The 27165-nt window shown below is 33.2% G+C and overlaps 3 protein-coding genes across 14 annotated transcripts in view; 1 reads left to right on the forward strand and 2 right to left on the reverse strand.

Annotated features, from left to right (window-relative positions):
• Nucleotides 1–3770: 3770 nt before the first annotated feature.
• Nucleotides 3771–15104, reverse strand: LOC111044327 (MOB kinase activator-like 3). Its single transcript, XM_022329431.2, has 5 exons — nucleotides 14697–15104; nucleotides 12650–12800; nucleotides 10979–11206; nucleotides 8824–8939; nucleotides 3771–8192 (listed from the first exon to the last, which is right to left on the reverse strand). Exons 1-5 carry the CDS (start codon nucleotides 14736–14738, stop codon nucleotides 8034–8036), a joined length of 696 nt encoding a protein of 231 aa, XP_022185123.1. The 5' UTR covers nucleotides 14739–15104; the 3' UTR covers nucleotides 3771–8033.
• Nucleotides 15105–15152: 48 nt separating this feature from the next.
• On the forward strand, nucleotides 15153–24550 carry LOC111044328. Its single transcript, XM_022329432.2, has 3 exons — nucleotides 15153–15366; nucleotides 17388–17702; nucleotides 21181–24550. The coding sequence occupies exons 2-3, from the start codon at nucleotides 17393–17395 to the stop codon at nucleotides 21726–21728; spliced, it is 858 nt and encodes a 285-aa protein (XP_022185124.2). The 5' UTR covers nucleotides 15153–15366; nucleotides 17388–17392; the 3' UTR covers nucleotides 21729–24550.
• LOC111044329 (transcriptional activator protein Pur-beta) overlaps nucleotides 19261–27165 on the reverse strand; it is a 40248-nt gene continuing 32343 nt past the window's right edge. For 7 of the 12 annotated variants that reach the window (XM_039430251.1, XM_022329439.2, XM_022329435.2 and 4 more), the window contains one exon: nucleotides 19261–26745. In XM_039430251.1, the coding sequence (XP_039286185.1) occupies nucleotides 26521–26745 (225 nt within the window). In that variant the 3' untranslated portion in view covers nucleotides 19261–26520. The remainder of the gene's footprint in view (nucleotides 26746–27165) is intronic. The other 5 variants (XM_022329440.2, XM_039430252.1, XM_022329437.2 and 2 more) reach the window with 1 other exon arrangement.

Below are 27165 nucleotides of genomic sequence, written 5' to 3' on the forward strand. Positions count from 1 at the left end.
GGAAGCGTGTATCGTCAAGAGAACAGCAAATATTTGAAAGAGAAGTGATTTCAACTCTTTTATTTGAATTATACTTGAAATGACAATATTGTAACCAAGTTAATAGGTGTTGGTATTTGATGATTGAGCCAGAGAAACCCCTTATACATTACTTTGTCAATATCAAGGTGAAGGATTCTACCAGAGAAAAATATAAACGACTATTATATGCTATTTGGTTCTATATACATAGCAGCTCGACTTTTCACTATGGTAGCACTGGTTACAAAACTTATATACACATAAATATTGCAGCCAATAAAAACATAATTTATTGTACTTTAAGTTATAATTATATATGATTTGAATAATAATATATTCGGATTGAAGAATCAGTGCTGATGAATTTTCAAGCTTATACGGTAATAATCATAATACAGTTATAAGTACAATAATAATTCTGTATCGTAATATTTTGTTGAAATAATTCATTATTTTTATACAAAATATATTTTACTTGTTGCAAATTCTATTAAAAATGATGACATGTATTTCACTGTAATTTATTTACTGCCCCAGTATGTTTTTATAGTAGAGAAAGTTATAAAGTCAAGTGATTTTTGGTCGACTTGCCTATATTCATTTTATTTACAGGCGTCAAAAAATATGAATTATTTATAGACATACTACTTAAAATTACTGTACCGTAATGATTATACAAAATTACTGTTATCAGTCTTATATTCAGGACAAGTTATTAATACAATTATTATTATTATTAATACCTGTAATTATGATATTATGAAATGTAGGCCTACCCTATTCTACGAATGTATACACAATTGATAATTTTTCGGTATCAATTATATTTCATAAGATATTATTGTTAATTTTACATTTCTAATAATTCGTATATTCTAACAGCCCTCTGTACAATTATTTTTTAATCAAAATTAGAGATTTTAATATAGGACAAGTGTATCCTCATTAAGGGTGCTATGATTTTTCCAAGTATCTATATTTATTAAATCCTCATTAATTACATTATTGATTTCTTAATGCCAATAGTCATTCAAGCCTTATGATCCATACATTCAATATCAATGTAAATATTTATAAAATAACATCATAGTACTTTTTTAAAAGTTTTTAATACAAAATAACAGATTATAAACACAAATTAAAACAACTGATGTTTCACATCATCTTCAGGTTTTGAAAATAAATTTCAAATAAACGTTTTACTAAATGTAAATATATATTATATAGGCTACCTATTCTACTTCCTTCTTTTACCCATTAATTTAGTTTGAAGTCATTACAAATTTTGTAAATAAAAGAGATCACAAAAGGCCAAAAACTATAAAGTGATGTATATTCACATTATTTTGAGATGCTAAGTGGAATTGGTGCTTAGCTACGGAATCTGGGTGTGTACAGAGTCTTGATTCAAATAGTTCCAAGTATTTTTGTTGAAGGTTACCTTACAACGCTGTTGAATCGTTGATTACGCCAAACATGAATGCAAATAATAGGTGGGTTGAACTACCTGTTTGTTCGATAGCGTCCTCCAATCAAATTGAACTTATTAAACTGGAGCACAACATTATCGAATGTGAACCAGAATTGAAGGAACTATATTAAGAATTACGCCAAATAGTAATATCGTTCTCTTATTATTGTTTGTTTGTATTTTGTAATGAGAATTTCTCCAAAGTTCAGGTCTGAAGATAGGAATGAAATACTTTCATAGCTATAGAATATTTTAAAATAGGACTATCTACACGCTACTACTTGTTAATTAGATGAGTAAGATTCACTTTCACCTGTCAGCATTCCTTATGGAATAACATCCACGCTTCCCATTCAATCAAAGCTGTAAGCTTAAATAAATTTCACTAAAGTGCGTGTTGTAAAAATAAATAATTACTCACTTGTAGTCAGAGTAATTTCAAAACAGGGAAAATCGAATTGCTCACATCTTCAATATCCTCATATTTATTTATGACCTTTCGTATAAGGAAGTCGTTCAACGTTTCTCAAAATCCCGAGATAAGGATGCAATGACTCACTAGCAATCATTAAAAATTTCACTGTAGTACGGTATATTACACCTTATGTTTTCTATCAAGTATGCATTGAATTGTCATCAGGATTACAGTCTGTGATGGTGCAGTTGGATAAGGTGTTATCAACATTTTGATTGATATCTGCTTTCGGAGCAATGATTGTGGGTTCGAGTCCAATCAAGCGCATGATTTTTTTATCATCTCAAAATTTGTCACCCAGAAAAAATGAATTAACGTTACATTGGGGCTAGCTTTAATTAATTATGATTTCTTGATAAAATACTGTAATACTTGAGAAATATTCATAAATTAATACTCTGAAACGACCATATGAATGAATGAGGAGAAACATAATGACTATTATGAACAGAGCCTCACGGATGATGCGAAGTTATAGAAAGATTCACTTCGAACTGTCACCATTCATTTATTCCTTATAAAATAACATCAAAGCTTCCCATAGAATCAATGTCAACATTTCGACATGATTCTCACAATACCAGTGTTTGAACATATAGGGCCTACTCAGTAGTCACCATCCTCAACCGCTATGCTCATCTTTTTCTCGCTCCAATCATTCAAATACATTTTTATTCAAAGTCGAATAATGTTTTCTTACTCTTGGCTGAGAGCAGTATCTTATTGCAAGAGTTGTTTCTTTTGGTGATCTAGTATTTTTCTATTAATTGTTTAAATTTCACAGTATCCACTCCACCAACCACACCTGCTACATTAATCTCTGCACTCTCTCCATTCAGTCACAGGCACAATCACAGTGGCTGTAATAAAAATTATTGTTATCAAACAAATCCGAGAGATTATTGACCGAGCGAAGTGAGGTCTAAGATTCAAGTTGACGGTTTCGCATTTCTCTTTATGTTTAAATGTTTATATGTTCCGCATTTACAGAGAAACGCAGCAATGGATTTTCATGAAATTTGACATGTATTATCCTTTTTGAATTTCGCGTCGATTTATATATAGGGGTTTCTTTTGAAATTTTGCATTTTAAGGATGATACAAAAGGAAAAGGAGTCTCCTTCTAACGCCAATATTACCGTAAAAATCAGACTATAGAATTATTCATCATAAATCAGCTAAAGAGTGGATTATTAATTGCATGTAATTAATATCTCAATGTAACTTGGTAAAAATCAGCTACTTTGTGGACTATTAATTGCATGCCTCATTGAATGCAATTTTTAATCACTATTAAATGAGCTATTGATTGCATGCGGTAGCGCATGCAATTAATAACTAAAATAATATATATTGTCTCTCGACCTTTCTCTGCTTGAACTCGGGCTGACCTGTTGCCAATATGTTATGAAGGAGATTAGCTTTTGATGTTAGCATTTTTGATACACCAGCCCCAACAGCCATTAGCCGTTTTCACACCAATATCTCACCCACATGACATACAGACAGGATTTACTCTGATGGACAGTATAAGAGGAGGCTGTGGTTTATAACTGCGCGAGGACTACTGTTCACAGAACTACTAGTTAGTTCTAGTTTAAATTGCAGATCATCTGGTACTAGACTAAACAGAGGTTTAAATTGTTATTGATCATACGTGCCTTAGACAAAAACCATTTGAGTAAATTTAGTTGAAATATGGCTTGAAACAATTTCATGTTTTGATAAGTTGAAGGATAAAGTTTCAAAATCTAATAGCTCGATTAATCAACACAGAATAGGCAAGAATAGAAAAAATACAAATGCATTTTCATCATAATTTATTAAATATAAGGTAGTCTACAAGAAAATTCTTCACAAAAAACAATTCACTCTTGTTCCAAGTCATACATTGGAGTGTTATTGTTGAAATCATACAAATTCTTTGGCGTATTAATAAACTATACTAAATAATAATATCAAATACTTGTTTCAAATTTACATAAACAATTTTCATTAATAAATGTACAAACTTTAAAAGGATGTTTAAATTGCCAAATTAAAAAGTAGTAATTTATATGCTATAATTTATTTATTTATTCATTCAATATTAATTTATTTATATGTATTATCATAATTCCTCTGAGAAAAACGTAATTAATAAAATAAAAATTCAATCATTAATTCGATGCAATATATTTGAAGGACTTGAACATTCCAAATTAAAAATGCAATTATATTTAGCGATAATACTTGTTACATGATACCTGGAAAATATTTATCTATCTAATGTAGCAAGCGCACTTCTTAAAAGAGTAGAAATTAAATTTCACTTCAATATAAATTATTATCAAAAGAAATAAACGATGAAATAATAATTTTATGGTTAGTACATGTTTTTAATCACCTACATGCAAAGCACTGGTTATGAGATGTTATACAGTATCATTTTAAATGAATATGATTTGGAACATACATAAGGAACATCAAATAATTTGCTTGTATAACAGATTAAATGTACATTATTATAAAAATCAGTTCTTTGAAAGGCAAAAAGCACTTTTCATATTCAAGTAGAGTCAGAATGGTCAGAGCCAGCTTACGGCGTAAACTCCTCATCGCAAGCATTTGAAACAGAATCCGAACAGAAAATAAGTCAATCATATTACAGAATCTATCGACAAAATCAGGGTTGAAGTTTCCTACAATCAATTATTCCTGATAATCTCCATGTTTCTCATCGTACTTCTAGACATCGGTTATTTTTTGTTACGAATACTGTACAAACTAATTCGCCAAAAGCAAATGCTGACTCTTGAGAAATCTCCTATGCAACCGAAAATACAAATTTCAGTGAAGTCCTGGTTAACCATCTAAATTATTGTATCCAATGTCAAAATAGTAACAGAGTATCTTTATAAATCTTCAATAGAAGATTGTGAATAAATACGTGATTGTGATTGAAACGTGACTAAAATTATGTAAAAAGTAATATGTGTGGCATAAATATGCCATATAAAATTATGTATGGCATAGTACTGGAAAACTTCGAAGCCAAAAAATCTTGTTTAATTCTTAAAAAACACTTCGTAATAATTATCTGTAATTTTTTACGAAATCACTTAAATTCCAAAATCAGTCACGTTAAAGAACGCTAAATTTGCGTATGTATCACACAATTGAGCCAGTAAAAAGTTTCCAGTTCAATTCCATCATGAAAATATAAAAACCAATAGGCTACTAAATAATGGCTACTCAATAATATTGTACTAATCATAAAATGGCAAATTTAATAAAAATGGCTCACCCATGAAAAACATTTCAACTGATATGATTTTGAAAAACCAAATTTCATAAATAATGGAGCTCAACTCTGATTATGAACCCCAAAAATCTACAAAAGTTTACAGAGCGTAAGTGAAGAATTCCAATGAAAGTGTCGATCCTATTGGAACAATTTTAAATAGTTGTGCGATTCTGTAACTATACAAAAAAAGTTATTAGAGGTTTATGCATCCACAGCAGTACGTTAATACTCAAACAAAAGAACGAATTCAATCTAGATGTTTAGTATAAGCTATAGAATAAATATACAGTACATAGATAACCATGATAACAAGAACTAAGCTATGCGCTTTGTCAAGGAATCCTAAGGACATGCTAATGTCTATAATTTAATCTCACAGCCCCCCAATTTAATAAATACAAAAACCTACAAAGAAGCCAAGCTTAAAACCAATCGTTGAAACCTAAATATCATAATTATGTGATGAAGGGTAAATAATATCAATAAACAATCATAAATATTTTCCTCTTTGAGGAAGAATCTAAAAATTAAATTTAAAGCCGACAAATACCTAATAATAAAAACAAAATTTTCTTTCTCTCAAGGGTACAATAATATTGCAACGTAACATAATTGAGCCATATTATCTTTGTTGGCACTGAAATAGTCATTTGTGCATCTAGGGACTAAATATAATCATAGTTATATGATTTCTCAATTGTTTGGATAAATTAATAAAGTAGAACTTTTGATACCTAAGGGAAACTCTGGAAAAGGACTTTGATCTCATGATGCACACAGCTATCCTCCACCTGAACCAATATTTACAACAAAATTAAATTAATCAACTTGACTTCACCTTCATCTTTGGCTCCGAGAGAAGTAGTCAACATAATCTATTTGAATGCTACAAAGCTACTAATGACAAGCCACCGCCGAGTTTTACTGGCAACTCACAAGATTAATAGAAATGGCATTTGAAAATGGTGCAAAAATTCTCACGTTCCTATAGCGGAGTTGTCACTCCATGTTTTTATAATGGGACTACTACTTTTAGATAGAGTAGATTACTTTAGTGGTTTGTTCCAAGTAGTAAAAATAAAACTTCAAAATAACAAAATAAATAAACATCTAAGGAAGTGTCATAAATAATAGATGACTCATTAAACTAAAAATATAGTTTGAAATATTGATGACATCTGTAGTGAGATAATGCAATATAATCAACAGCTTTTTCATTAAGATAACTTCAGCTCAATCCAAAACATTGAATATAAGCCTAGCAATTTAAACATTTCTTGTTTCAGAATATAAACAATTTTCGGTCGAAGCATCAGATTTCTCCCATTTAGGGCCGTTTGCACAGTGCCAGTATAAACAGAATCTTAGCTTGAAATGGATTACATGCATGTTAAATTAAGTTTTCAGTAATGTGATACATATTGAGATTAAACCACCAGCTGATTCATTTTAGTTTAAGCTTTTACTGTGGAAATGGCACTTGCTTATTATTTGCAAATAAATTACAGTGGGTAAAATTTAAATTACTCAACAATATCAACCGAAACTAATGATTCATAAAACGAATCGCATTCACCTAAAACTCTAGGTATCCTCTTATTCAACGAATATTACTCAAACTTATTACAAACCAATATATGTTTGTATACTGAATAATTTGACCGAATATCACTTTATAATACCAATTACAGAAATTCAATAATAAAAAAATGTGATGCAATATTTTCTACGATTGACAAAAAATGTACACCGTATAAATCTGATCTCTCAAAGTAAATCAATAAATAATATCGAGAATTACTGGGTATATACTTAGTTTAAGTTATGTAATTATGTTTATAAATAGGGAGGACAGAAGTTTTGTACTTGGTCTGTTTCTCATTTCCTATTGTAATAATTTGATAAATAAATAATAATAAGATAGTTCATAATATGTTTCAAGAGTCATTAAAATATAGATCAAACCAAGCTATAACAAACCAATAACTTAAGTTATACAGTGGAACCTCTCTAATTCAATCCTTCTATCCTGTATAAGTTGTATAAGTAGTTCAATATTTTCCATTCCTTTCCTATATGCATATAATATAATAATTAACTCAACTTTCTAATTAGAAATTTCCTTAACTTTCCCACTGAGTATTGAATTAGTGAGGTTTCAATGTATCTTCAACCATCACAGGGCAATCCTAAATACAAATCATAATTAATAATTTAAAGTGTATTTCCTGTTCAATTCCAACTGTGGATGCGCGTTATAGACTATTACAATTACATTTCATCATAAAGACCTCCAGCCAACTTGTGATTATCAACTATTGTATTAAATACTATTACCAGCACTATTATTATTACCAGTTTGCCAGAGATCTTTAGCCATGAAATACACTAGTAATGTGTACAAGGGAAAATTACAGCAAAAAAATGCATCGTACTACGTATGCATGGAAAAGCGCGTTTTAAACTCAGGCGATTGCTGTTCTAACTGAAATTATGTTGAAAAAAGCCAATTTAAATTACGTCACAATAAATTATTATCAACTATTCACTGTCAAGTCATGATAATTTTTTAGAAACGCCGTTAGTGCTATGATCAATCATTCACTGTTTACTTGATATGATGATTTTTATACCCCGATAGTATAAAACGTGATAATGTGCGGCGAATCCGACAGCAATATTTAATCTGTATCTCTTCATTTAACAGTATTTTCTAATTCATATAATTGAAGTGTGGAGATTAAACAGGAAATGTCACATCTATAGTTATTTGAAGTTGTTCATTTGTTTGGCGTGTCACTTGCGTGGGGCGTAGGTGATTGGTCCCTGCATATGTGGGCGGTCATCTCTTTCAAAGGCTCCAACTCTTTGGTATTGACCAAATCAAACTCACGCACAAAGTAGTAGAAGTGCTTGTAGCAAGTATTCACATGTGGCTCCTGCAACAACATTAATAAATAACATTGAACATTTCTACAGAAAATATCAAGAGTTTGAGTGAAATAAATTGGATAGTTTGATGTTCACTTTCTTGATTAGGGCTACTTGTATGTACTTAAAAATTAAAAACAATAGATACATTTTAAAATGATACTTTGATTTTTAACTTGTATGTAAATGGTTTGCGTATGAAAAAGATTGAATTTGAATATTTTAAATTAGAACATTGAACATATCAATTTGAAATATCTACTTCTGGTTTGCTTTTGATTCCGGACAAAATCTGTAATGGAGATTTTACATAAACAAACCAAGTAGCCAAGTATACTGGAAGTCCTGGGTGAAAAGTTGTGCAAGGCATTTCAGTAGTTCAATTGAAGTGCTACAATATTATAATTACATCGTGAGTATTATAACATTCATTATTGTAACAAACAATATTGATAAAGTACTATCAAAATGAAAATTTATCTCAAGAAAATCCATAGGGCAATATGCGAGCATTTAATATCGTGTCTGTATTCCAGAATACTTCTGAAAACGACCTTTTTTCATTCAATAGTATTTTTTAATTTACACATTTATATTTACTAAATGAATTACGTCTTAACGTTGAATTGATAAACTCACCGCTCCTATGGCCACAATCCTGTCAAAGTGATGAATGTAGACGTGCACAAACACCCTGAACAACCTCTTCAGAATTTTCCGACAAAGCGGAATGAATGTTCTTGGGAAAGGTACATCTGCAAAATTAAGGCAAATAATTAAAAAAAGTCCAGGAATATTTGTTCTATAAATAATGCGAAATTAATATGAAATGATTCACAGTACTTCACATAGAATATTGTACTGCCAACCACTGATCAATGGATGAATCCAGAACCGGTCTTCACTTTCTCACCCCTTTTTTCAGCCACCACAGCGAATTACATCCTCTTCGTTGGAATAAATCAATGAACAAATAAATAACATTTATTAAATGTGAATATTGGAGTTCCACAAGGAACAGTGCTTGGGCCAGTTTTGTTCTTAATATACATAAATGATTTATTAAATATAAATCTAGGGAATCGCTCCTTGTACTCTTTTGCGGATGACACAGTTGCTATAGTTTGGGGGGAAACTTGGCCAATCACCTTCCAGAGAGCTAATAAATGCTTTGATGTTATCAAGTCCTGGTTAAAGAATAGTCTCCTACATTTGAATATTCAAAAAACTAGATTTCTTCCCTTTTCATTGTCGTCCTCTGGATTGCCTCCAGATAATACTGACTGTAAACTAGTATCACATAATATAAATTGTGCCAGTCCATACTACAGCTGTGGATGTCCTACATTAGAGAAAGAAAATGAAATAAAATATTTAGGTGTAGTATTGGATGTACATTTACGGTGGAGCTCGCACATTTCATACATCTGTTCAAAACTTAGAAAATTAATTAATAAATTCGTTCAATTAAGGAATGTCCTTCCTATCTATCAATTAAGAATGGTATTCTTGGCACTGATACAGTCAATTATCTGCTATGGTATTGTATCCTGGGGAAGTTGTGGGAGTTAAATTTTGCAACCTCTCATAATTCTTTATAAAAGAATAATAAAAATATGTTTAAAGAGACCCATAAGATATCCAACCGAAGTATTGTATAGAGAATTTGGCGTTTTTAGTGTTGATACCCTATTTGAAATAAATCTTTTGAAGTTTGTGTATTTAAGACGTTCAGAGTTTCCAGTTATGGATGAACATTTATATTCCACTCGTCGAAATCTTGCTTATAAATTAAAAGAACCCTTCACAAGAAGTAGAGTGGCCTCCTTACATGATTTTGCTAAGGGACCACGACTTTTCAATAAACTGCAATCCGATATATCAGATGCACCCAGTTACAATTTGTTTAAGAATATACTTAATCGCTTCTATGAAGAAAAACGTTTAATAGAGGTGTAATATTATTTACATTTTTTATTTTTGCTGTCTTCATTCAAATGTAATTTATTGTTAAAGATTCATAATCCCATCTTGTGAAAAGCACACTGATTATTGTATAAAATTAATAATTTATTGTTTGATACCTCAAAATTGTTATTGTATTATAATTAAGTTGACTCAACTAGAGAGCGAGACATCCCTCAACACAGGTTTAGCCTAAAGAGGGATGCACTGTGGTTTTTTCTGTTACATGTTTAATATTATTATCTATGTTCAATTATTATGCTTAAGGTATGTATTTGTATTACCAATTGTAATGTTCAACCATTATGTTTAATGTATGTATTTGTATTACCAATTATTGTAAAAATGCAGTGATATAAACGAATTATTATTATTATTATTATATTATTATTTGAATTGCATGCATTCATGAAACGGATAACATGAGGCACGTTTCATAATTATATTGCGTTACGCCGGTGTGCACAGCGTCTTACCATAGAGAAAAGAATAGCATAAGAAAATATCCCATGTTATAGGGCGTTTATGTTCCAAATTTCACTGTTAACTCACGCCGATAGTTCACATAGTTCTTTTTGGCGAAGCTATGTGACGCTGGCAGTCTCTCATACTCTGCCGTTCTTACACTCTCACCAAGCCAAAACATTAATAATAGACCGTAGACGACAGTAATTGGCTTGAGTTAACAGGAAATCGGCTTGGAATTAGGAACATAAACGACCTATACACTGGGGTATTTTTTACTGTTTTTTCTCTATTGTCTTACTTACTGAAGATTACAATCCTTTTACAGGTTACAGTTAATAAGAAAGCACATATATGAACTGACCAGTGGAGACAGGAAACATAGTTTCGTTGTTAATCTGGGCCTCGACCCAGTCCATGAGGAGAGCGATGTACTGCGGGGCGGGGAAGGCGGTGGGCTTCTTGTACTTGTTGCCGTCCTCCCAGAGGTACTCGAAGCGCGGTCCACCCGACATTGTCTGGCATGTCTCATCCGTGCAGTACTCCGAGACCGTGCCATAGATCAGGTTGATGCGGTTGAAAAAGTCCACCACTGCTCACACAAACACAATCATCAATTGATACAATCCAAAGTGCCAAGTATTCACTTTGGGTATTTAGGTACAAAATGATACTTATATTTAGATAACATCACCAAAGTGATCAATTACTACGCAAATGCTCAATTCAGAATGCCAAATTTTCACTTTGAGTAGAAAATACTTCACAATACAATAATTGATTCTTTGATATAATAAGCTGATAAAACGACATGTATACAGCTTTATAGGTCAGAATTACACAACAGGCCTGTGGCCAGACACACACAGACATCGAGCGTAGAGTGCCAACTCTACATAGAGTACTTAATACATTACATAAAGTGAGGAGAGAGAATAGAATAGAATGACTGCCTTTATTTTTTAGCAAGGATGGCGAAGTTAGGGCGCAGTCGGCCCTCTCTTACAATTAACCCACGAAGAGAGGATGGATATACGGGTGCGTATGTAATGAATAGATGGAACCAACGAAAAACATCAGAACGCTAGGAAGATTTAGTGACAGTAAGCCAATGTCACTGAGAAAGAAATATGACAACTCAGGCATAGCAGTGTTGCAAATATTTGTGTCTAATAGCTATATATTTTAATAATGTCGCATCTACTTGTTGGCCCAGTCGCTGTCCCAGCCTGCAATCTGACCAGTGGTCAATGAAGGCCAGTGGTATCCAGCGTTGGCAAACCACTTGACCACACACTGGCGCAGGTCGACATTGGCCTTCATTGGGCCAACATATAGATACGGCATTACCCTTCAGCATACAATTAGTACACAATGCATACCCCATACAGATGCTCTCCTTGCTTTCAAACTCCTGAGAGGTTAACCCTCCGACTACTTTTGACATTGGGAAATTCTAGATTGACTAATTCTCACCAACAGCTGATTCTCAGCCACTCAGCAGCCAAATTCTGAGTGTCGACCGACATTCGGTAAGAGTGAAACGGCCCTTGACTAACTTATTCAATGCTTGAAAATAAACTAGAGGTTGGTAAACAAATATCTACAAATACAATATAAAGGAGACATTTCTATCATTTACTTTCATATGGATTTAACTAGCCTATTAATTATTAATTAATACATCTCATGATTCTGAGATGAGTAACTTAAGCTTAATAAACCAGAAAAAACTAATTTTTTTCTGATTAATTTAATTGAAAAATTAAATTTCTTTCAACACTTCAACCCTAAAACTAATAGAACTTGCCTACTGTAATATTGGGGATGACATTCTCCATAAAGAACTGTGGTAAAATGTATAGGCTAATTTTATGGAGGTCGTACTTTTAAAACGCTGATATTTTGTCCGGTGGAGTGCAAAGTCTCAACTTACTTACTTGGTTTTCTCCGTAGTCAGTGACCAGGGAATCGTCAGGATTCTTGTTTTATTCTAGTATTCTTCTTAATTTTAGTAAATGATGTGAAGGTTTACCATGTACGGCGATCCAGTCATTCAGCTCCTCCCCCTCTGGCAACTGGACAACCGACCTGAGGTTGATGCCGGAACTGAGAGAGGCTTGTGCTTGCTTGTGCAGCGAGTACCGAAGAGTTCCTGGGTTAAACTTCTTCTTTGGACGAAAAGTCTGTAAAATAAATTAGTAAAAATTAGGTGTTTCTAATTTTTATCAAACATTTTACTTCAATTCAAGAGTTCTGATGGAGGAAATTAGTGATAATAGTTAGTGATGATAGTTATAAGGAACGTGATAGTAATTAAACTACATACTACAGTAATGGTTCAAAAACACGTATTAATCCTTGCAAACCTTAGGGTATGATTATATTGGATGCATGTATGTGCAAGTGCACGTGAGACCACGTGTTCAGATGACAAATAAAATCTAGAGAGAGAGCATCTATGTATTGCAATACGTTGTGATGTGCCTGCAGCTGCTCACACTAAACGATACCAGCAAGTGCACGCGTTCATTGTGAGTGTTCCTAAGCCTCTTTCCAGATTTTGTTTTTCATATGCGCGCTTTTTCAAGCTTAACCTAGTGTGCTCTTGCATATAAGTGTATTTAATGTGATCATACCCTTAGGAATGAGCAAGTAGACGCGTGCTATGCATGACCAAGCGCGTAGATGAAAATCAATGCCTGGAAAGAGCCACAGGAACACTCACATTTAACGCCACCAGCAAGAGCAAACAAAGAAGTCAAAACACGGGTTCTTATAGTTATTTTTAGATTTTGTTTCTCATCTCACACATGGTCATGCATGGTCTCAGGTGCACTTGAACATACGTGCATCCAATGTGATATATCCTTGGTTTGTAGCACAGAGATTTATTGCCAATGTTATTTCAATATAACAATAGGAGCACACTGTTGCAGTTTTCATGCTGTTTCTATCAAAGAGGCCTATAATTAGCTCACATGCTTTTTGGATTCTGTAGAATATGGCAGCACAACACCATATCTGCTGCAATCCAAGCATCATGCAAGGGTCAATCTCTCAGCTTCGTTCTAGACCAATTATTTCAAAATAAACGGGGTTAAGACTCAAAAGATGATATTTGGCTTGAAAAATATCACTGACCAGGTAAGGACAGTTGGACTTCTGGCCGACAAACTGGATTTGATATTAATATGGAACACATACATCAACTAATTCCATACAAAGCTGTCCAGAGTAAACTACCAACTCAGGCAGCTGATGCTGTGCGAAGGTACCTAAAATCTACGCTAGGACTGCATATCTCCTTCTTTTAAGGAATTGTCATGTATGGATTGAAACACAGGGGTGCTTTCATCGGCGTTGAAAGAATGTTTCTAATGCCGAGGAAGGCCATTACAATCATTACTGGCTCTGGCATCATGGATCACTGTCGTCCACTGTTTTGTGCAAAACTTCATGACTGTCATCTACCTCTACATCTTCTGCCTAATATCTCTCACAAAATCAGGGGCACACTGGAATGTTTGAGCCTGAGGAGTGGCTTTCTTGAGTGCAAAAAAAGAGGCAGAAACCAATCCAACCTGCCCTTTACAAGGCTGAGGAGGATACAAAATAGTTCTGGTAATAGTCCAAAGCATGAGGCTCTTCGACCAGCATCAGGAAGGCAGTGCAATTAATATAGTTATGACCAGTTACCTAGTCTGTAGTCATGTAGAGTGGAAGAGCAGACATTATTTCTGTAACGCTTTATGACTTCATAATAATTGAAAATTTTTTGTGCTTTTGTTATTATTAGTAGAGCATTTGAGCTGCCTTTTCTGGAAGACTAAGTTAGATTTGTAAAATGCGGTTATTAACTATGGTAGCTTAGTGTTTTTAAAATTTCTAATCAATACTTTTTTATATAATTTTCTTTGTTGGGCGTTCATAACCTTTTAAAAAATTCAAGTTACATAACATTGTACCTCTAGCACTAGTATAACAACCCGTAGGGATATAATACAAATAATAATCGACTGTCCTGCAGTTTTAATTTGAAGTTATAGTAGGATTACAAGAATTCTCAAATTGTTTCTTACCTTTCCTTTAGAAAAGAACTCCATGAATCCAGTCAATGCCATCTCCCAAATAACATGATAATAAATTTAAAAAACACACTGAGTTTTATAACATTTATGCACGTTCGGCTCTAAAACAAATACCACTAGTCTTCTTAGCTTGACCGTTCAGAATACACACTAGAATATATTTAACAACTACTCTTTGTATGTGGGTAGAAAATAAAATTCACTGCACTACCTGATATGTTCAACATAAAAATTGCTGTTTGGTTGTTTGCTGTGATTGTTTCTTGTCTAAATTATCGTATCATCAGTTTCCTTCCTTCTTCTCAACTTCCGTCGATTTATTCCGCTTTCATCACAAATTCGTCCTTGAAAGCAAGAAGCAGGCAGATGCTAAAATGATTAGTTTTTATAACAGCTGTTGTTTCGATCAAACTTGTCGGGACGCAAGCGTATTCATAATGCTCAAAGAACGGGAGTTTTGAAAATTTGAATTCGAGTGAGGTTATGTTGTTATGTCTCTCTAAACAATTTTTTCAAAGTTTTATACTTTTTCATTAAATTATAAATAAAAATGTATGTCAATTTGTTTTTTGTATTACAAGCAGAGAGTATAGAATGTAACAAATTTTCATTCTATCCTCACTGATTACAAAAGAATCAGCAGGACTTTAGCAGAAACTAGGTATAACTATTAAGTTATTTTAATTTAGTTAGTAATTTGTGCCAGGGACACAGCCCGGGTTATGTCTAAAATTAAACTACATCAAAAGTATATATATCTCACAATATAATTATAATTTATATAACCTCTAGACTGTGTATTCCAAATTAAGGTTTAAAGCAATTTGGGCGAATGCCTGTTGTTTTTACCTGCATTGTATTTATTGTCTATGAATAAATGAAATAAATAAATGAGAATTCATGCAAATTGAAAAATGCAGAGTGAAATGGACACTACAATAGCGTATTCTGTGACAATGGCTTAAGCTGCTATGAAACATGAAAACATAAGTAATGAATCCAGAGGAGCATCCAGCAACAAACTTTGAAAATCGGAACAACAGGTAGATTTCTTACGGGTACCTACTGGTTCAGTAGCATTTTGTAGTTTAGAGCCTGGCACTGGACATATCGTCCAAGACCTTTGGTAGTATACATTACTATCACTCTAAGGCCCGGTTGCACAAAAGCCGGTTAAATTTTAACCGTGATTAATTTTACGAAAAGCAATCAGAGAAGGCTTTTTTGAAAAGACGGCTTCTCTGATTGGTTCTCGTGGAATCAATCACGATTAAAGTTCAACAGTTTTTGAGGAACCGGTACAAAGCCAGTATCTACAACATTGGGAAACCAGGCCGGGACACCAAGAGTCTGAGTGAGTCGCGTGGCATTTTTTAATAGCGTTAATTACACTAGGACTAGGGACACCCAATTTTGACTGCCGACTGTTAGATAGGCTAAACTTATATGTTTTATGCCACAGCTACATGTTGGCTCAATGAAGGCCAATGTCGACCAGCACCAGTGTGTGGATGGGTTTTGCCAGCGCTTGTTTTCGTAAGGAATAACAGCTTTACCAGGATGAGCCAGCAACTGGGTCAACACGTGGCTGCGGCATTAGACACTACTGGAGTCCACTTGCAAACCATCCTGATGTCTTAATGTAATAGGGGCCCCAAGCCCCTCTAGTCTTATATAGATGGATGCTCTACCTCGTTATAAGCTCCCCCACATTTGCAAAGAGCAGAGTGTAAAAAAGCTCTACCTCGTTATAAGCTCCCCCACATTTGCAAAGAGCAGAGTGTAAAAAATAGAAAGGAAGAAGACTATGATGAGCACAAAGAGAGTATGATAGTAGACTAGTTTACTAGCAACATGAAGGATCCTCAAGGCCTTTTTATGATTACGTAGGACCCGCATTACATCTGTAGCTCCACCCCAAACATGAAGCTTACTTCTTTAATCTTCTGCCAAATAACCTCAAGAATACAGCTACTGTAAAAGCATTTTTGAGAACTACCTTCCTACAATACCCTACAACTCAATATCTCAGTATATCGAGGGATATACCTTAGGACACCTGGGCTAACCAGGAGCCCTACCATTATGATGACTCCTCAAACTCAGGACCGTTGGGAGGATCGAAGGAGATTTTAAGGTAATGCGCTATAGTCCGAGAAATATTACTTTTCACACAATCTCTCTCGAAGACAAAGAGGCCCGATGATATTTCCTTCATTAATCACTCCAACTACCTAACATCATTTTCCCTACTTTTGTCTTAGCATCCAATTGTGCGCAGCATGCTAACTCCTCTCCACTCCTCTGTCCATGCTACAAACTGTGGAAAGAGAAACTGGTTTCCCTTTTCATTTTAAAAGTAATATCTCTCGGACTATAGGTAATTGTATGTCAAGCTCGTTAGCAGGATTATCATTATACCACCCTGATCAACCTGCTGCAGAGAGCCTAAATGTGGTTGCTCCAAGATTATGTCCTGTTCAGGTGCGCTACAAACCACAATAGCTTTACCAAAGCTATAATATCATACCCCTCCCTATTATTTTGAGACTGGATATTAATATACAATATATTATTAGTTAGTTGTCTAACTTATATCGTCTCATACGACTTCGAAATCTTAACTCTGTTCATCATCGAAAAATGATTCGTATTATAAGTTTCATTTCTCTATTATTTCAGACAGAATGCAGAAGCCAATGTCGAACGTGCAACGCCTTCGCCAAGCATGTGGGGGCCAAGACAAAGATGGAGCCATCTATGGCAAACTTTTCTCCCCAATCAAAAGTTGTGAACTACTCATCAGTGTCGATGGATTTGACAAGTCTCTGCAGAAATCTGAAACATCGTGGATAAGATTGGCTATAACCCTGTTACCCATAATTGAAAAAAGTGATAAATGCAAAAGGGTTTTCATGAATCTTCTAAGACTGATACTAACAAATAGACACTTGGATGGACGAGAAAAATTTTTGAATTTTGTGTGGAAATATTTAGGTAAGTATTCAATTGCAAATATGTTTTTCATTACAATAAATCTTGGTTATATTTTTAGAGTACTAGGTGTAGCTAAAAAGTAGTAAGATCATTGGAGCAAAACGTTAAATTTCGATTTTATAATTTCCAAGTACCTTTGATATTTTTATACCCCTTCTCTATCCCTACAACCCTCTAAGAAAATTTTCGATCTTTCAAAAGAATAATATAAACCTTATTCTTTGAACTCTAATAATTTTAATGATTTGTGTTTTGTACCATTAAATAAAATAAATAAACTCCTTTATAACACGTGCCGCTTTTCTACGGGTTTAATAGACTAAAATCGTATTTCTTACAATGTAGATTTCACCACACTATGATAGAAAGTAACTAGAATTTTGAAAAAATATATAAAATGAAATGTTTTGCACTAATAATCTTGTTATTTTACAGCCGCACCTCGTATGCGTGGAAATATATTAGTAAAAGCACTAAGGGGAAAGCTGTACCTTATCATGAAATAACACTCCCTCTACAGCAGAGTTTGCAAATTATTTTATTCAATTCAAATAACGATAATTGCAGAACAAAAATATATTCATGTTCTGCCGTATTTTTCCTCTCCCCTTCTTCGCCACACTATGATGGCAAATATCTAGAACTTTGAAATAACTATATACAGGCTAAGGTAAAAATGTTTTATACCAATAATATTGTTATTTAATGGCCACGCCTCGTATGCGTTGAGATATATTAGTAAATAGTAGGGACTTGGAGGTCAAGCACTATAAGGGGAAAACTGTGCCTAAAAGTTTTAGTCATGAAATGACACTCTCCCCTACTACTGTAAATTCTTCTGTAGTGCTGATTATTTTATCTAACTCAAATAATCATAATTTCAGAACAAAAATAACGTTCTGTTCTGCAGTATTTTTTCTCTGCCCTTCTACTGAGTCTCGTATGGTATCTACAGAAGAGAAGTTGATTGCATTAGAAGCGATAATCTTTTTCTGGTTATTCAATTTAGAGTTATTGGCATGAAAGACTCCGCTACTTGAGTTACTGTTTTGCATGACTTATTAAGTTGAGTTTGTAAACTTATAAGGTCTAGTTTGTTGACTTATAAAGTTGTTTGTAAACTTATAAAGTACCCGGGAAATGAATCGAGGTTTACTTCACTCAATTCAAATTTCATATGCTCAAAAATGACTAGAAGATCGCCTTAATTCACATAGTAAGGCCAGAGACGTAGTGCACACATGTCCCTTCCAATTCTCTCCCTTGTGGTCCAATGCTCGCAGGAGAGACGTGGCGCAGGCGAGTAAGCCTGTAAGCATTGAACCATAATATGTTTTCATGTTTACATAGAGACGTGGCGGGGACAAAAGTCGGTGCCACGTGAATCGGACCCAAAGACCTTAAAGATATCTCTTTAAGGTCTTTGATCGGACCTTACATTCGTAATAATTGTTGAGGTTTTTGTATAGTAGGTAGCCTACTATTTAATATTGTAATTGAACAAGGTTTCATAATATTACACAAATATTAGTTTTTGAATAGACAAAAAATACTCACATTTAACAAACTGTAACATGGTTTTATTTTCTTGCAACAAAATAAGAAAAAGAATAAATATCCTGCGAACCTTTATAATGATTACATGTGAAAACTGATAACGAGTAGAGACAAGAATAATATAGTTCAACAGAATGCCGTTAGGTTGAATTCACTCAACTTATCAATAACCAAAATTAATTAAAGAAGAGTTGAATTATTATAAATACATTGGCTCATTTTACAATAATTTGTCCAGTCGTAATAAAATAAAGAATTTCACAATTTTATCCTAAACTGAGTGGAAATAGATTTATGAAAAGACTAGTGCAAGTGTCAGCATATATTTTTTTCTAGTAGGCTAGTATCAATAAAGTATAATTTATTATTTAATTCAACCAAAAAATATATGGTAATTTATTTCAAGTGGAATTGCTTTTTAAATTATATGGATAATTTTTTGGATAGCGAACATAATATGGAATTTTCATTACATTGCAAATGAAAAAGTTATCTCTATGCGTTCATCGTTTTCCATATTGTAATTTTATAGGCTCTTTCAATGTAAAAAGTAACATAAAAATGTGATCTAACCAGCATTAGATTCGGAGCTTCCAAAATTTAGTTCAAAATTATTTTAATAATTATGAGCTAGCCTAATGATAGTTTTTTTTAAGAGACCACACTCAAAGACAAGTTCATTAAACAAACTCTGGAATCCAGCAATTAGATTTCAAACATTGATTTCAAGATCTCTAATAGTAATTTTTGTACATATTTTTCAGACCGAACATGCATAACAATCTAACTGTTAACACAGAACAAAGCATACCAAAGAAACAAAGCACTTAAAATTATTAGAATCTTCAACATTTACTTGGTTAAAACCAATGTGTAAATATTTCTTTCATAATCATACAAGTAACATAATTATATAGTATTAATATAATGAAACTATTTTTTTATATTTATTATTTTAAATTTCCAGTCATTTATCCCCAAAACTAAATTCATTCATCAACTGGTGATGATGATGAATCACAAGTGTCCAATCAATAATGCCTACATTTGAGCTGCGAAAACCACTTTTTAATTTCTTATCATTTTTGGACCTATTCAAGTTTGACCTTGATTTTCGTTTATATGATTTTATTGAATACTCAATACCTTAATTCATACATTTAATGGAATCTATTTAAAAGTGATAAGGAAATTTGATAAACATGAGGGATATTATAGCAGAATTTGCTATTTAAAAATGCACAAGCAATAATTGAGATGATCATTCATAAAATGATAATAGAAAACAGAGGAAAAATAAAAAGAACATAAGAACTGGACCACTAATATACAGAAGGTATACTGTATTATGAATCAAGAAATTAATGTTATTGGTGACATGAAACAAAAATGGAAGAAAGTAAGCAGATAGAGCACTCTCTCTTCCAAATAGTTGAAATAATTAAGTATAATTAAATTTCATAAGGAACAATTATAACAATTTATTATTGACCTAGAAAAAAAATCCACTCCTCATCAAAAAGAATAAATTCGAGACTAGAGTATATTTATTTACTTGATCCTTATATCGGCAGTTGACTGAACAACTTTTTTGCTAACAATGTACACAATTACTGGTCTAGATTATGAAAATGTAAAAAAGAAATATATCGTAAGCTTCGAGCATGATGATGTTCGAAGTTACCCTTCAATATGTTCTTTTTACATTTCATGTTTAGTCCAAACATTTTTTAGTGTTAACAAAGAAGCTGGTTTGTAAGAATTGAATAAAACTATAACTATCCGAAACTGAAAGGAAAAATGATGAGGAGATGTTGTACAAAACAAAAACGATAAAATTGAGTTATTGATTAAATCTTTGAAAAACATTATTTTTGATCTAAGTTATCACAGCTAACAATAATTTATCTATTTTTTACAGAAAGAAACATGACGTCCAACAATTTGGAACTGATGGAAGTAGTTCTGTCGAAGGACCCCGAATGTTTAGAAATTGGAATTATCAGTTTGCTTATGAAAAGTATCAACGAAAGAGACTCGAAAAACAGTATAAGGGAACATCCAACTACACAATGGTGTTCAAGGTCTAGAATTGTATTTTCAACGGCAACAAGTATAATGAATGAAATATTGCTTCGATCAATTGAGAATCCTAGTTTAAGTGAGAAAATTTCAAATGTAATTTATTCATTCAAGTGCTGTGTGGCTGAGACGTGTGATGATACAACCAGCTTGTACCCTCTCAAGTACCAAGGCTTGGTTAGTATGCTGCAATGTATGGAAGGTGCAGATGGAGAAGAATCGGTGGAAAACGAAACGGCAACTGACAAAATGCATGAGAAAGAAATAAAGAAGAGAGTTGCGGCATTAGTTGACAGCAAGCTGAAGAATGATACACTGGCAGCCTTGGCAATCCTATCTCATCACCCACCTTTCATATCATTCCTACATTGTGATTACAATCCCTAACGCACGCAATGCTTTACTTTCCTATTTAAACCATTTCTGCATCCCGTTACATTATCATATTGTATCATGTCATTTGTATAGTTTCATATCCATACAATCATATTCTTCACATGACATTGAAACGGAGTGCACAAATTACTGATATTTAAAAATTCATCTCCTAGCTTTTTAATCATTGTATTCTTAGATTCAAGTTTATTTTAAATTATTTTCCTATTTACAATGCATGAAATGTTTAACCTTAATCAGAAAATAATGAATTCTAGTGAATTTCGACAAGGAAAAGTACAATGTAGGTATAAGTATTATAACACCATTAATGCCTAACACACTCTATCTTGTCAGAATTATTATTTTAATAATAAATCATAGTAATAAAACATATTATTTATATACTCACCACATTTTGTTTACGTTTTCAATCCTCATCATTAAATATATTTAATATATATAACTGTCTTGTAATTTCTATATTATATTTAATAATATATATTTACTTCTTAAATTTCAATGAAATATTCTGATCTCACAATATGGAGTGTCGCTTTTCGCATTTAGGGAAATGTAAATGGCAGTGTAATTGCTAAAAAATTAACCAAGTAGTTCTTTCAATTACAAAGAACAAACTTACAATTCTTCGTTTTTCTAGATATAACCCACACCACTAGTTCGAGATGCTGACACTAGTTGACGTAATTGCCGATTGGTTAATGTAGCCCAGTCTAACGCATGAGTAGCGCACACTCAACAATATTTTATTCAAGACACTGTTTTAAAACTTTCAATTAATTATTAGTAGCAGAATCTAACAACAAAACGCTGAGTCAACACTTTATAGTTGTTGGCACGAATCACTGCTGTGGTGCTTCACACTATTTTTTTCAATCAAAACACAAACAACTTGGTCAATAATTCAACTGATTATAGAAATAATTATAATTTTAAACCCTAAATACCCGGAAAAACCTTCCCCAATCACTCTCTTCAATTATTATATCACTGTTGTTATATTCTACATTCGACCAATCCAAAAACATCAAAATATAAATTATTACAATCGTGTGTAGAAAGCATCAATAAAATTTATCTGCAATTAATACAATTGATTAAAAATAACAATTCACATATATTTTTCTCATTTTATAATCTGTAATAATATATATAATAATATATCTAACCATAGATAAAGAATTCAACATACACATTATCATGCATTCATCATCATGATGTGGAACAACGTTCAAACTTAAACACTGTTTATATAATACAAAAATAAATCTGCTCGTAATTATTAATAACTTTCGTTCAAACAAATCGAACACTGATACCTACTTAGACGATTATTATTATAAACTCTTAATAAATAATAATAATTAATTACTGAGACACTCGTACAAATATTCACCCACAACATACGTCTGGACCAGCCATTCGTGGTTGGGGTGAAGGGGCCAACCATTTCTCCGACAAACCGACTCACCGTCAAAACCAGTTACCCGACTCAACAAATGCCGACAAGCCCGGATTTTGATCGGTTAGGATTGTTGGTAAAACGATCGGCTTCCTTGCAATTGTATCTACTATAATTAATTATTCATGGTCGGCACTACTTAGTTGAACAGAAATTATACAGAGACATCACTTGATACACAAATTTTGGTAACTAATTGTATATTATTATATTTATAATGTAAGAATAGTCATCATTAGTAGTAAAACAATGTTTGTGAATTTACCAACTACTAATAACAAATATATATTACCTAGGATTCGTGAGTAAGCGAATCCGGGAGCAGAGCTGAACTATTATGATTGATTTATGGGACTATTTATCATCATCTGTGCTTGGAAAAGTGACAGGATGTGTGAGTGAACTTACAATATAATTTTTCAAACACCAACAAATAATTACTACAAAAATTTCAATTTTAAAAATCAAATGCGTTAGGGGGCGTTAAGTAGAGGAGGGGTGGGAGAGGACTAGAAAAGTTATCTACTCTTGCACAGGTATTCATCAATTTTCTTTTTAAAATTCAAGAGAAAAGAACATTTTTCTTTTGAAATATCGATAGAAATAAAGAAACGCAGATTAGACGGAATACGACAGGAGATTCTCCCTAGGGAAACCTCCCATCCAATTAGATTATTTTCAATTCACGCTTACTGTACAAATTTATTTATTATTTTGCAAAGTTTTTTCACTTTTCTCTCCCCTCTTGCATTTCGAGTCCATTCTATAAATATTCATCTATAATATATAATTATTTATATAATATAATCTTTTTTCAATAATATAATCACTTTCAACACCACCAGCCCGTTGTTTTTATTGGTTTTTAAAACATTTTATAACTCTTCAAACAAAAGCATAACACTCTTTACACGTTCTTCTTTCTTTTTCTATAAACCCAACATATTATTACACAACCAACAAATAAAGCAATCAAATAAAGCATAATAACATTTTCTCTTCTCTTATCTACAAGAAATCTTGTACATTTTGACGTACAGACCGCATTAATAAACTACTAGCAAATAAAATAAAGCCATATATTTCTGCAACAAACAACTTTTACGCCCCGTCAGCAATTCCTCAAACTTAAGGTTGCCTTGACCTTGAAATCGAGCCTTAAGACTGACAGGACGTACTGCGCTTGGCGCATACTCCACTTGAACAATCCACACAACGAGAAATACAAACAATTCCAAGGGCTTTCAGACCAGACAGATACTGTACTAATTTCAACTCGTTTGAACAAACTTCAAGTTCATAGATCATAGTGATCGAAACTTTTTTTTGGTCAAAAACTTGTTTCAATATTTTCAAAAAAAATAAAAATGCAAGTAGAACAAAAACTGTCAACTTATTAAAAATATGAATATAAAAAATATATCTACTTTGTCAAACTTATACAAACATATCATATTGTTCAATGAAAAACAAAAACTAATTACGTAAATTTTGACTATTATATCTCAAACAAATTCATTATTATTATCAAGTTTGCCTACATAAACTTTTATGTACTTTGTGTAAATTTATAATTTTGAAAGCAATATGCACAATAAAATAACGAATTATTATTAATATTTTGTGTATTGAAAAGAATTTAATCAACTACTGATAACGTTATACTACAACTGTTAAATTACTAGTTGTATGAGTAAAAGAACAAAAAATCAATACTTTACAATGAACAAATTCATGATATTTTTAAATAAGTTCTCCCAAAAACTTCGATTATATCAAATCCAACACATGATGATACTGAAACCTTCAAGAAAATTGCAGTATCAACAAATTTCAGCCAATATGTGTGTATTTCTCTTCATGCAGACGATTCAACGAAGCTAAAAAATTCTATCTCGTACTTTTTAGTACCCCACAAACTTTACTTTACAATTGAATTACTATTACCATCCATGTTCCATTCCACTCTTGGATCCATCGACATTATTTCATTGTACTTCAACTCACAAACGATACACAATCAAACACACCAGCACTTTTTTCTTGGAGATTGTTGTGAATATCATCAGATGGTTGTTTGTTGTTGTGAGTGAGAATCATTCATCATCTCGAAGCGACGAGTTCGAAAATGACGTCATACATGCCTCCGCACGCACTTACACACACACACATCAACATTATTTGTCGTCCAATTAAAACTCAGTAGACATGAATTCTCGCTTGCCTTTGGTCGAGATGTTTCTGCGCAAATTTCAAATCCACCTCTACGCGAGCGTCTGCGCGCGCACACACACACACACAACGGTCAAGTCCGAACACACGCACACACACAAATTGCCCAGAATAAAATTTCAAAAACTATCGAGAACGTTGACAAGTACGGTTACCTCTTCAACTATGTAGAATTTCTATTGTTGAAATATTATCAGTTCTATCGATGTACCAACTACTGATCAAAACTGTTTAGAAACATCCTCTTGTTTCAAAGATCTCGTCAAGTTTTCAAAACATTGCAGATTTATAGCATTCTGAAGTTTTTCTGTAAACTATCATTACTGTTTAGTATCTTTTGTAGAGTATTTTCTTCCACTCTCAATCTAATTTCAATTCCCATCTAAAACTAAATGTTATTCAATTGCAGTTGAGTTACATAGATGTTCTATGTAGTTTGCAAAACAGTTATCATTCTTATTGATGTTCTGATCTCAATAATTTACGTAGATGTTATAATACGTAGTTCTAATACATCAACTAGTAAGGTCATTTCTGCTGTAGCATACGCAAGTCTTGAAGGTGTTAAACACTCTGTGAGTATCAGCCTCATACGATAGGCCTACTCACATTATTTCATGCAGTTACTATTCAATTGATGGTCATTTCTCAATTTCGATCCTAAATATTCTTTCAATAACAATTCAATTCAACGGATGTCAATCTTCCAATTGCAGTCCTTTATGCAAGCTCTCGAATTCTACTCTAGCCAATCCAGTCTCAATATCTATCATAATTTGCAAGTAGATAAAAACTTTACAAATCATGCGATCCTCATGAATCCTCTAGATAAATAGGATTTATATTTCCCCATCTCGATCTGAAGCAATCTGTTGATAGTTTGTAAGTTGATGCAACTTCTACAAATAGCTCGTTATGTATTTCCTTTCTTTTCCTGACTTCTCTAGATATAGTCACTAACTTGGAGGGATCAAATGTGACTGTGTGTGTGTGAGTGTGTTGGTGTGGCGGCGGCACACTCTAGTGACGACGCGGAGCAGGCGATGACGAGGGGTAGCACACGACCAAGGGTGGCTGGGGGGGCCGACCTCACTTGGACGAGCCCTGGTTTCCGCCTCCTCCGCCGGGGGCGGCACCTCCGTCCGCGCCGCCAGCTCCCTTGTCACCGGACGAGCCGCCTCCACCACCGCCACCGCTGCCACCTCCCTCGTTCTTCATCTTGTCGCAGTAGTCGGCGAAGATGTCGCGAAACCGCGCCCACGACTTCTCCGGAACGGTGATCGCTGTCCGGAAGTTGGCTTTCACCTGCAACACCAATAAAGCACAATAATACACAAATAGAGCAAATCAACGCTCTTCTTTCAAAGTACAAATAGATGAGACAGTAATTCACACACATGATTCATAAAATCAACACATACTGAAGATAGATAGAAATATCAAGATATAAAAATCTAAGTACCCTTTTTTTAAATTAGCCTTTTTTCAAGGTGCCTGGAACGGCGTCAGACAGGTCAAGGTGCTAGCAAAGGTGCAAGGTGCTGTAAGCTGTTCACTGTCATTACAAATATACGTAATTCTTACTGGCGGACAAGTGATTTTCATGTATGCCAGTCGCTTCATTTCCACTTCTTGTGCTTCCGGTGTTAGTGATAATAGAAGAAACAGTATTCTATGTTGATGCGTATTCTAAGTACATGTTACTGTAAACTTTGTAATTGTTCATTTTTGTGG

Source organism: Nilaparvata lugens, chromosome 6, assembly GCF_014356525.2.
Source record: "Nilaparvata lugens isolate BPH chromosome 6, ASM1435652v1, whole genome shotgun sequence".
NCBI classification, from domain to species: domain Eukaryota; kingdom Metazoa; phylum Arthropoda; class Insecta; order Hemiptera; family Delphacidae; genus Nilaparvata; species Nilaparvata lugens.